Raw genomic sequence first — 11,531 nt, 5'->3', positions numbered from 1 at the left:
AAGGGGTGTTTGTGGTTGGCTTGGCTCCCAGGGAAGTAGAGGAGAACTGGGCAATCCAAGAAACTGGGAGCTTGGGTAGCAGCCAAAATAAACCTGCCTCTGTGACTAAAGCAACCCCTCCTCTCTCCCCTGCTTCTGCTAACAGAGAGGAACAGGACAATGCCCAGGTTGGGGAGCTGTTAACTGTTTGGAGCATTTTCCAAAGTGAGGGACAGAATTACTTTCTTGTCTGTATTAACACCAAGTCCTATGCTATGTTTATATTTGGGTTGCTCCAGGCTGATGCTTTTAAAAGACCTACAGGAGATAATACTGTTAAAGCAATGCAAGGATGGTTTGGGATTTTCCTAAACCCACAGGAAATTCAATATGATAATATTTCTCACTTTACTGTCAAAGGTGTGCAGGATAGGCCAGAAGGTGAAAAGATTGAATGGACTTCTCACACCTCTTGCTATAGATGGGAGGTAAATGAGTGTTCCAAAATTACTGCTTTTTGCCCGACAGCTCCAAGCACAATTCCTTCACTACAGGGACCAGATGATTTCAAGAACCCAGCACATTACCCTGGACAACCTGGTTTTGGTGGACCCTCTGCTGCTGTAGGGGAAGCACCACTGCTGTTCCAAACCTCTCTGACAAATCCATTATTCTAAACTTTTCTGCCTCTTCGTGGCAGAGTCTGTTGTGTTTACTTTTTCAGAAGAACTCCGAGGGACATGAAGACCTGATAAACCATGATAACACTAGTGATGGACAACAGAAATAATGTCTTCCCTTCCCCTTATGGTAACACCAGGTGATGATATTACACATAACATGTAAATTAATTGAACTTGAATAAATTGGCTGTCACAATTAGAGATTTGATCAAATTACAGCAACCACTGCAGTCATTCTTATTGGCTTTTGCGAACACACCAGTGGCTGCTATCAAACATAGTACCAAATTGGGAGAAGGTAAATGTAAATGATCACAAATTGATAATTGATGCACTTTGTGCTACACAAAACAATGTTTCTTTGGCTCTCAGCTGTATCCAGGCACAATTATGGATGCAGTCGGTTTTTGCTTCAATTATAAGAGAAGGTGAAGAAGGCACTTTTCCCACTGAAATTTGGAAAATAATTTGGGACAGTGCCACTGACTTTGAAAGAGAATTCCAATCCTGGTGGAACCTGGTGAACTTGACCTATGATCCCATTTTAAATACAGCCACAGCTTTTGTGTTAACCATACGCAATGTCTCAGTGCATTTGACTTTCCCTGTTATAGCATTAGAACTGAATTACGATGGAGCTATTCTCTATCTTTCCGAACATAGAGATTGGGCCCGTCAAATTGGTGAGAAATAGCAAAGTTAATTTGGAATCTTGTATTGCCTGAGAACAACAAGAGTTCATCTGTGAAAGCAATGCAATCATAGCTCAAGACATTTGCTAAGACATAGAGAAAAATATCTGTCATTTTGAGATTTGTCCTAATGAGGCTTCTGAAACAGTTCTTATATACATAGGCAATAGATGTGCATGTTTTAGAATTATTTGTGATTTTGTGCTCATATAAAATGTTATAGTAGATCCTAAAAAATCATTCAAATTTTTGTGCTTGTAACTTTACTAAGATTTCAGGATGTGATTTTTTCTTGTGAAGCTCCAGTCACTTCTCACTACCTATTGCAATCTAACTACACACTGATTCACAAACTGATGCCCACTCCTATCGGAATGAACCTCACCCTCGTGAGACAACTGCTGCTCCATCAGGACCTGGTTGACATCCTTGAGAAAATCAAGGGGAGCGGGCAGAAGACCCTGGTGACTGTTCATCACAACGTGAGACAAATACACCGGGTTATGGAGAGGGTAAAGCAGGATGCTGAGCATAGGTGGTGGGATACTCTTTTTGGGTGGTCACCTACTGCCACAGGTGTTCTGAACAGTGTGTGCCATCCAATTGTTGTTCTTTTGATCCTAGTTACGCTTGGCTTTATCTTATCAGCAGCCCTATTCATTTTGAATTGGAGAGTGATGAAAAAGCTTAAGAGACTGTCAACTGTAGTCAATGCACACCGCTTAGCTGATGTACTCTATACAATAGATGTCCCCAAAACACTTGATACGAAACAGTTATGAATTAAGCATATGTGCTTTAGAACAACTTCTTAAATATCAAGTATGATTTACAGAAAGTTACTTTAATTTTTAGAAAATAATTTTAAAGGACAATAATTATATTATGATTTGTTTGTTGTTTTGATTATTTGTGATTTGTCTTAATCATTTTGAAATTGGTAAACAAATGATATTGCTTTAATTGATTAATATTTTTTGAAATTGTTAAAACTAATCATAATTTTTTGAAATTGTTATAACAAATAAGTACGTGTGAAATTGTTATGATGATCAATATTAATTATGTTTATGTTTATTGGTTCCCCTTTTCCCTTTTTCTTTTCCTTCTCTTCCCCTCTTATCCCCTCTCTCCTGTCATCCCTACTTTTCCGGGGTTATGCTACCGACGTGCAACGAGTTTCGAAGACACTCTAGAGCTCTGCTGATGAAGATTCCTCAAGACAATCATGAGTCACGGGGTCGTGTAGAAGTCCATCCGAAAATCCTTCATTTTTTGCCTCACAATTGTCATGAGAACTACCGAAGGGTTAAAACTGCTGAGCCAGTTGGGAAAGAAAGTCTCCTGCTTATCTAGTGTGCTCACAAGTGATGTTTGCAGAACACGCCATGCTGTACTCGAAGGGGGCATGCTGCCCTTTTCTGGACAATTGAACTGGACTTTCTTCCAAACTCCTGATCTGGCTGGACTGAGCTCTGGGGTGGCTCCCCCCCGCTCCATGAGAAGACCCCTCTTGCCTGTCTTCGACCACCGTGACGGACCAACAGAGATGCGAATCCCCTCATCAAGGAACCAAGAACCCCTCTGGCACCCTATTGGCACCCCCATGGCACCCCCATGGCAACCTCCTTCCAGAGACTGGGACTGTACCCCCTCCCAACTCAGGGAGGGGGAAAAACCTAACGTACCTGTGAGCATTCGGCCACGAAAACAATGGACTTCTCCCCTCCATAGAAACCTAATTTCAGCTACCCTTCCCCCAACCAAGAACAGTATATATATTGGGGTTCGGTCCGACTGTCCTTTGAGTACTCCCCAAGACGTGTACCAGTGAGTTTCGGCGGCGGGACCCCAAAGACCTCACGTTTTGGTAGCTATACCCCATTCCCTGACCTTCTTTCCTTCCTTTTTTCCTTGTCTTACCCTTCTCTTCCCCGGATCCCTTAACCAAACGCATATTTAGCTGTGGTAATAATCAATAAAATTGCACCTTGTTGATTTGTTACTGCAAAACCCCTGTGCCTTTTGTTGGTTATTTTTGCACCCAAAAATCATTCGTCACCCGTTCATTTCGGGCGGACCTTCACAGGTGTCCATGGCAACCACCCCTGGCATGGGGTCTCCATGGAGCTGCCAAGGGACTGAGCATAGCAACAGGGGGCTGGTGATGGTTGCCATGGAAACTGTCAGGTGCGGGAAGACTTGGACACTCAATATGAGATCAGGAAGCTCCGTTTCTTTAGCAAAAGCATCAAACTTTTATACACACAAGTAATAAGCTTCATGAATATTCTGCAAGCCAAGCAACCCATTGGTTAAGCTATACCACCAACTCTTCCTCATTCTTTCAGACCTACATTCCCTTTTCCCGTGTCTCTCTGTCTACTTGTTATCATACTCAGCCAGGCCCAAGGACACGCTATCTTGCAGGTGAAAAAGCTCAAACTAGCTGTGTTCGGTACTTTCCCAGCCCCTGGTCAGCTAACAAGCGAATGTCTGTGTGACCCCTGTCATGTAGCCATTTCTGCACACACAGTCATCTGAGATGTCACCCTGTGATGTGATACAGCCATCTCTGTGATGTCACAGAAGACACTGTGATGTCATAAAGTCACCATGTGATGTCACTGTCTTTTCTGTGATGTCACTGTCTTTTCTGTGATGTCACAGTCTGTTCTGTGAGGTCACAGCCTGCTCTATGATGTTACACAGCCACCTGATTATTTCACAAAACAATCTCTGATGCCACAGATTCGCGCTTTATTATGGCAGAGTCTGCTCTATGGCCTCACATCCTACTCTGTGATGTCACAGCCAGCTCTGTGATGTCGCAACTCCCTCAGTGATATCACAAAACACTCAAGAACTCAGTTTCATCAAAATGCTGAAGTTTATTGCACTTTGAAGAGATCCCGCTCAGGGCCACAACTGAGAAATTGTCCCCAGGTTCCAGGGAATGCAGAACACTGGAGTCAGTGATGACAGCTGGGGACAACCAAGGCAAAGGTGTCTCTGTGCTGAGCACACCAGATGTGTGTCAGGAATGCAAAGGACCAAGGCCTGAGCCCCAACCCCTGGCCAGGCAGATCCTGTCCCTCCCTCCTTGCTCAGGGCTCTTGCCGGGATGGGCACTGGCATGTGGGGATGTGCAATGGCAAGGGCAGGAGCATGGGGCGGCCCCTGCCAGGCTGCTGAGCAGGGACAAGGAGGCAATGAGGCCCCAGCCCTGCAAGGGTCCCTTGTCCCCTCGTGGCCTCAGGCCCAGGACCAGCAGCCATGGCCACAGTGCTGCCCAAGTTGGCTCTGGCAGGGCTGTCTTGCAGCTGCTGCCCATCCCTGTGCCCTGTGCAGCCCCGGCTGTCCCACGGTGTCCCTGCCCTGCGCCTCTGTCCCTGCAGGCTGTTGTCCCTGGCACAGCACAGGCAATGCTCCACAGCCACCTCTGCAGCCCCCAGCCCAGCTCCTGAGGGACCAAATGAGCCCAAGTGCCACCTGGGGGAAGGGCCCAGGGAGACCAAGGGGTATTTAAGGCTGACCACAAGGCAAGCACACATCTTGACCCTACCTCCTCTTGGAATTTCCATCAGAACGCTGCTGGAATCCAGGAGTTGGTAGCTGTGTGTGTGCCTCTCTGTATCTTTTTTGTCTTTCTTTCTGTGTCTTCTGTTTCTGTGCTCCCGCAAATTTTGATTTACATTAAATTGAACAGGCTTAGAGTTTGTGAAGTCGAATGGGCCAAGTCAATGCTCTGAGAAGTGTTTTTTGTTGATTGAATGTCTGTTGTAGTTTGACATTAGAAGAATTTTAAAAGGTCATACAAAACTTTTTGTGTAACTGACAATCTGTTAAACCACTAAGATACTGAACACACCTCTGTGAAACACATATGTTAAAGACAAAAAACTCAGGAACCTCCTCTTTCTTTTCCAGTCAACAATGAAGCAGCAGGCCCTGGCCCCAGCCCCCATCTCAACCAAACCAAACCAAACCAAACCAAACCAAGCAACCCTGCCGTGGGCTGAGCCCCTTCCCCCCACCCCCTCCAGGCTGCCCCCCCCCCCCCACCCCCCAGCACTGGCCCCATTCTTACCAAACCAAACCCCAACAACTACTAAACAGGAAAACAAAACTGTCTACAAAACCCTAACCAGAACAAAGTTAGCCACACCTATTAAAACTTACCATCAAGTCCCCTTCCCCCAACACCATTCAAACCTAAACAACCTGTAACCCATCCAAAATAACCCTACAACTAAAATTAAACACAGAAAAAACCCAAAAACAAACCATAAAACCAATCCTAACACAACCCAACAACAAATTCCACCACAAGTTAGTGGCAGGTGAGGTATTAGTCCTTTCTCTTTTAAATTTATTTTTAATGAAATTTTCCTTTATACCCTTTTAAATTTTTCGGCATACTTTACCTTTCTCGTAATCCAATCTCACAATAAAATAAATACAGAAATAATTACCTGACTATAAAACCCACCACACTCATCAATACATTAATTAGGAAATCTCACAATTAGAAAAATCATAAATTAACAAACCAAAACCACTACAATGTCGCAATAAACATTTTGCCAAAGTTTCATTGAATTTCTAAAGTTGCCAGTAAAGGCTGTTTGGTTGTTTTGAGCACCTGAGGACCTCTTGTTGGTATTTTCCAGGGAGTCCAACTCAGGGGACACAAACAATTGTAATTCCTTTAAATGTCTCCTTGAAAGAATTGTTTGGGGGATGGCAGTCAGGGCTTGTATGTCCTGCTTGGCACAGCCCAGGCAGGGCTTTCCCAGCCACATTCCACACTCCATTGCCCAGCTGGAGCCGCTGGTGCCTCTGAGTTGTGCTGCCCCAGCCCCAGGGACGCTCTCCTTGTCTGCCCATTCCCCCACGGTCTCTGGGCAGGGATGGCCTCAGTGGGGGCTGCTGACATCCTCAGCACCTTGGAGGCTGCTGCTGAATTTTCCTGCTCCAGTGGCTTGTTCAGCCTTCAGCTCTTCAGTGCAGGAATTCAGTGTCCCAGGGCTCATTAACATTCAGAACACCTTAACTAGCCAAGCCTCTGGGAATAATTGGATTTTAATTTTCAAATCTTTTGTGGTTAGGTAGATCTCAGTAGCGTATTCAAAGTAAATGCATGATATTTAAAATGACAGTGAGAAGATTTTTTTAGGTCCTAATTAGTTTTGTTTTCCTGGGTTTTTTTTATTGCTATGTGCAATCTCCAATTGACACTGAATCCAAGTATCTCCTCATTCAGTTTGAATAGATATGAAAATCAAGACCCTTCATGGCTGACAATCAATCAGACTCTGTCCCTACTCCCACCCCACCATTCCCCCCATCCAAGCCCTGGCACTCAGAGCAGCCTTGTGCAGATCTGAGCTCCCTCCAGCCCAGGCTGCACCTGCAGCTTTCAGCTCCTTGGTTCCGGCTCCCACCTGCTTTCCTTGGAGAAGGAGCTGCCTGAGATGCAGAGGGATGTTCATTCATTGTCATCCAACAAACCCAAGGGGAGGCACAGCTCCATCAAATGCAAAAGTCATTCTTCTCCCTGAGTCTGCCGTCCCCCTGATCCTCACAGCCTGTCTGGTTTCCTTCATCCCTGCATTGCCAGGGACTTTGTGGGACAAGGGAGCTCTGCTCTAGGGATGGAGGGAGGTCCAAGTGCAGCCCCCAGAGTGGAAACCACAACTCATCAGGTTTCTGTCCTTTGAGGGACCAGGAACTGGTGAGACTCAGAGACACAGAAAGGTTTATCTTCATGGCCAACATAAAAATTGTGACCGTGATAAAATTTAATAAACATCAAAACACTTCCCTCAGTTACTTGTAACATCTCAGCAATATCTGACATGTCCATCCTCCACAAGGGATAGCCATAAAGGAATGACTTTAGACAAAGACATAATAAGAGGTGATAGAATAGATAAAACTACAACTAAGATGCTGACTAAGGAGTTATTTAAACTTCTGAAAGAGTAGGCAACTCCCTTAAGGTCAAAGCATGAAGCCAGTCAAGGGAGACTCATTGGAATGGTCAGAAAACAGCTGCAGGAAGAAAACTGGGACAGAAGGGAAGGACATAGATCAGCTGCTCTAAATGAAGACATGTCCTTAAACAAGGCCATTTAAACAGGAGAGCTGGAAACACCTAAAGAAAGAGGGTCATGACATATTAGACTGAATGTTGGTGACAAGAGTAGAGGGGAAGATCAGTATTCCTTCTCCTGCCATCAGTAGAAGAATCCAGGAAATCCAGGAAATTCCTTCTCTTGGCAGTAATACTTTGCCAACTCTAAGAAGTACGCAAAAGACCCAGATAATTAAGATTTGCTTGTAGACAAAAAAAGAAACACGTATTAACACCTGTGCCCCTTTCCAGGCAGACATCAGTTGTGTGCCCATGAACAGGCAGTGCCACTTGTGCCCTGAGGTTCCCAGCTGGGATTGGATCTCTCAGAGGGCACCTGAGGGAGACCAGAGCACCTTGCAAGCTGCAGGTCCCTGACAGCCCCGCAGGGCTCCTGTCCCATCAACACCTGCTCTGCTCCAGTCTGAAACAGGGCCCAGCATGGTGCTGGGATCATCAGAGAGCTGAGGTGTGTGCTGGAATTCAATGCCCTCCCCATCCTGCAGCAGCCCTGCATTTCCCTCCTGCAGCCTTGGTCCCCAGCACAGCCATGGAGGCTCTTTGGGCTCGGGACTGTTCCTGCAGCCCCCAAGGGCAGCTGAGCTGTGCCTTTGGCACAGTCAGGCCTGGCCAGCGCAGGCCGTGCTCAGCAATGTCTTGTGTGAGCCTGGCCTTGCTGTCAGCCCCAGCAGCTGCTGGGCCTGTGCTGGCCCAGCCAAGGTGGCCCAGCCCCTGTGCAGGCCCAGCCCGGGCCAGAAGCATTGCGACTGGGAACGGCCCCTGTGCCGGTGTGCCCACAGCAGCCTTGGGGCTCTGTGCCCCATGGCCTCCCTGCTGGGCAGGCTCTGCCAGCTCCTGCAGAGCCCCTGGCACCTGTGGGGCTGCACAGACAGCCCTGCCCCAGGCTTTGCCGGCCTCTGGGCCAGCAGAGAGGCTGGTCAGGGCTGGCCATGGCCCAGAACAGGCCCTGAGCCCCGCAGGAGGATGAAGCTGGGCCACAACCAAACTCAGCCCAGGCCAAAGCTGGGCTCAGCAGCCAGGGCTGCCAAGGGCTGGGCACAGAGGCTGGCTCTGACAAATGTCCTGGACCCCCTCCCTGCTCTGTCCATGCCACCAAGGGCACAGAGCAGCCTCCTCTCTGGGCCACTTGCCTGTTTTCAATGCCTTGCACAGGCGCTGGCCCTGCCTCACAAGGCCTGGCCTGAGTCCTGCCCCTGCATGCTCATCCAGGCTGAGATGGACACTGATGGTTTCTGGGCCAGGCTCTCTGAGCCCAGCCCTGCTCCCTGCAAGCACTACCAACTGCCCTGAGCTCTGGGCAGCACCAAGGGCCTCTCCCCAGCCCAGCCCAGCCGGCTCTGGCCCCACAGCTCTGCTCAGGCCAGGCTTTTCTGGGCACTGGCCCCACGGCCTCAGCCCCTGGCAAGGGCACAGCAGCACCTGCAGCTGCCACAGGACTCGGCCCCAGACATGAGGGAAGGTGCTTGGCCAAGGCCAAAGGAGGCTCCCTGGCTGCCCTGCTGCCCTCGGGCTGAGGTGCTGAGAGCTCTGCAGCCCCTGCTGCCATCCCATCTGCCCAGGGCAGCACAAGAGTCCTAACCTTGTGGCCCTCAAGAGCTGCTCCTGCTCCAGGCCCCGGGCCCATGCCAAAGCTGGGGCAGCAACAAAGCTGTGCCAATTTCTGTTCATTGCTGCTCTAATGGCAATAGTAGAAGAAGAACACAAATATTGTTGCAAGTTCATTTATTTCAAATAAATACAATGTGAGAATCATGATTTACATGAAGTTCTGAGTCACAAAAAGAGGGATAATTTGAAATTGGAGGTAATGAATACCATCTGTGCTTTGAAGACAACAGCATCAGAATTTGAAGAAATATAAATAAGGAGAAACTTGGCCTGTCATGATGTGCACCAGGGCCCAATGACAGAAGGAAGCTGGAAGTGTGTGGTAGCTGAAAAGGATCCAGACATCAGAGCCCTGAGAGATGTCTTGAGCTCCTGGTTCCTCAGGCTGTAGATGAGGGGGTTCAGGGCTGGAGGCACGACTGAGTGCAGAACTGACAGGGCCAAATCCAGGGATGGGGAGGACATGGAGGGAGGCTTCAGGTAGGCAAATAGGGCAGTGCTGACAAAGAGAGAGACCACGGCCAGGTGAGGGAGGCAGGTAGAAAAGGCTTTGTGCCATCCCTGCTCAGAGGGGATCCTCAGCACAGCCCTGAAGATCTGCACATAGGAGAAAACAATGAATACAAAACAGCCAAAACCTAAACAGGAAATAACAACGATAATCCCAAGTTCTCTGAGCTGGGATTTGGAGCAGGAGAGCTTGAGGATCTGTGGGATTTCACAGAAGACCTGGCCCAGGGCATTGCCATGGCACAGGGGCAGGGAAAATGTATTGGCTGTGTGCATCAGAGCATTGAGAAAGGCACTGGCCCAGGCAGCTGCTGCCATGTGGGCACAAGCTCTGCTGCCCAGGAGGGTCCTGTAGTGCAGGGCTTTGCAGATGGACATGTAGCGGTCGTAGCACATGATGGTCAGTAGGGAAAGATCTGTTGTGATGGAGAACATAAAGAAAAAGAGCTGTGCAGCACATCCTGTGTAGGAGATGTCCCTGGTGTCCCAGAGGGAATTGTGCATGGCTTTGGGGACAGTGGTGCAGATGGAGCCCAGGTCAGTGAGGACCAGGTTGAGCAGGAAGAAGAACATGGGCATGTGCAGGTGGTGGCCACAAGCTATGGTGCTGATGATGATTCCGTTGCCCAGGAGGGCAGCCAGGGAGATGCCCAGCGAGAGGCAGAAGTGCAGGAGCTGCAGCTGCCGCGTGTCTGCCAATGCCAGCAGGAGGAAGTGCCTGATGGAGCTGCTGTTGGACATTTGCAATGTCTTGGCATTGAGATCTGTAAAAAAAGTAATCATGTGTTGCAGACATTTTTCCACAGAAATCCTTTCTTTCAGATTTCTGCATTTTCTGGGAAGCAAGGGCCTCAGAAAATGAATGTAAACAATTATTATCAGCTGCTGTGGAATGCAAGAGGGGCCTCTGTGATTGGTCTCATGTGCTTGTTTATAATTAAGGGCCAATCACTGGAACAAGCTGGGGACCAAGTCCCTGGACACAACTTTGTTTTAGATTCTTTCTTGCTATTGTTAGCTTAGCTGTAGCAGCCTCTGCAACTTCTCTCTTTATTCTATTTAGTATAGTTATAATGTATAATATATCATATATCAATAAATCCAGCCTTCTGATCAAGAAACAAGATTCTCATCTCTCTCACCAGCAGCGACCCACTCAGGCGCTGTAATATCTGGTGACCCCTCGTGTCAGAGCAAAATTAATTTGATAAGACCAGAGGAGCAGAATGGCTGCACTGGGTAAAAATCCTGTATGTGTAGCATTTGATGGTTGCTTTGAAGTGACCACAAAAGTGGATTCAAGCCAGGAGCTGAAGAACTGAAGATCCTGATTTGGACAGAGTTCACAGCCAAGGCTGACCACAAAGAGAACCTTCTTCTGGAAAACCTTCAGGAAGATGATGGAAAAGAGCAGCAGACCTGTGGAGCTGGCCAGAGCAAGCTGGACTCTTTCAAAAGGTACTGTGGGCTTTTCTATCCCTGATGAACCAGCCCTTCGTAGCTTGTGGCTGTTTGTATGGCAGACACATGCCTTGCCAGAAGAGATTCAATTCTCCCCTTCGGAGGAGAAATATTGCCCTCTGGAAACATTGGTCTAGAGAAGACGGATTTTTTTTTTTATCAGAAACAGATCTCTATGGGTTCTTTAGATGGGCAAAGCTTTTTGGGTTTTTTACTGATGTCCTGTACGCTTTAGATGTTTTTGTCTGGGAGTGCATGGACTCCATTCTCCAGTTTGTCTGGAGCCAGGGACGTGTCCTTCCTTCTATCTACCCAGCATTTATAAAGCTTTTCCCAGCTGCAGAGCAGCTGTCTTTCAATGGATTTCTAACTGTTATGGACAGGCTCTGTTTCCACCGTCCCCGATGGGAGATGACTTTCGGCTTCCCAGCCCCCCCT

General features: G+C 47.8%; 1 protein-coding gene across 1 annotated transcript; it reads right to left on the bottom strand.

Moving 5' to 3' along the window:
• Positions 1–9,395: 9,395 nt before the first annotated feature.
• LOC128948769 (olfactory receptor 14A16-like) lies at positions 9,396–10,373 on the bottom strand. The gene has a single exon (XM_054293530.1). The coding sequence runs from the start codon at positions 10,371–10,373 to the stop codon at positions 9,396–9,398; it is 978 nt and encodes a 325-aa protein (XP_054149505.1).
• Between the last annotated feature and the right edge of the window lie 1,158 nt (positions 10,374–11,531).

Source organism: Melozone crissalis, unplaced genomic scaffold, assembly GCF_028551555.1.
Source record: "Melozone crissalis strain CALT ecotype California unplaced genomic scaffold, PUWL_Pcris_2 ptg000159l_1, whole genome shotgun sequence".
In the NCBI taxonomy this organism is placed as follows: Eukaryota; Metazoa; Chordata; class Aves; order Passeriformes; family Passerellidae; genus Melozone; species Melozone crissalis.
This window is presented reverse-complemented; position numbering and strand designations above follow the sequence as displayed.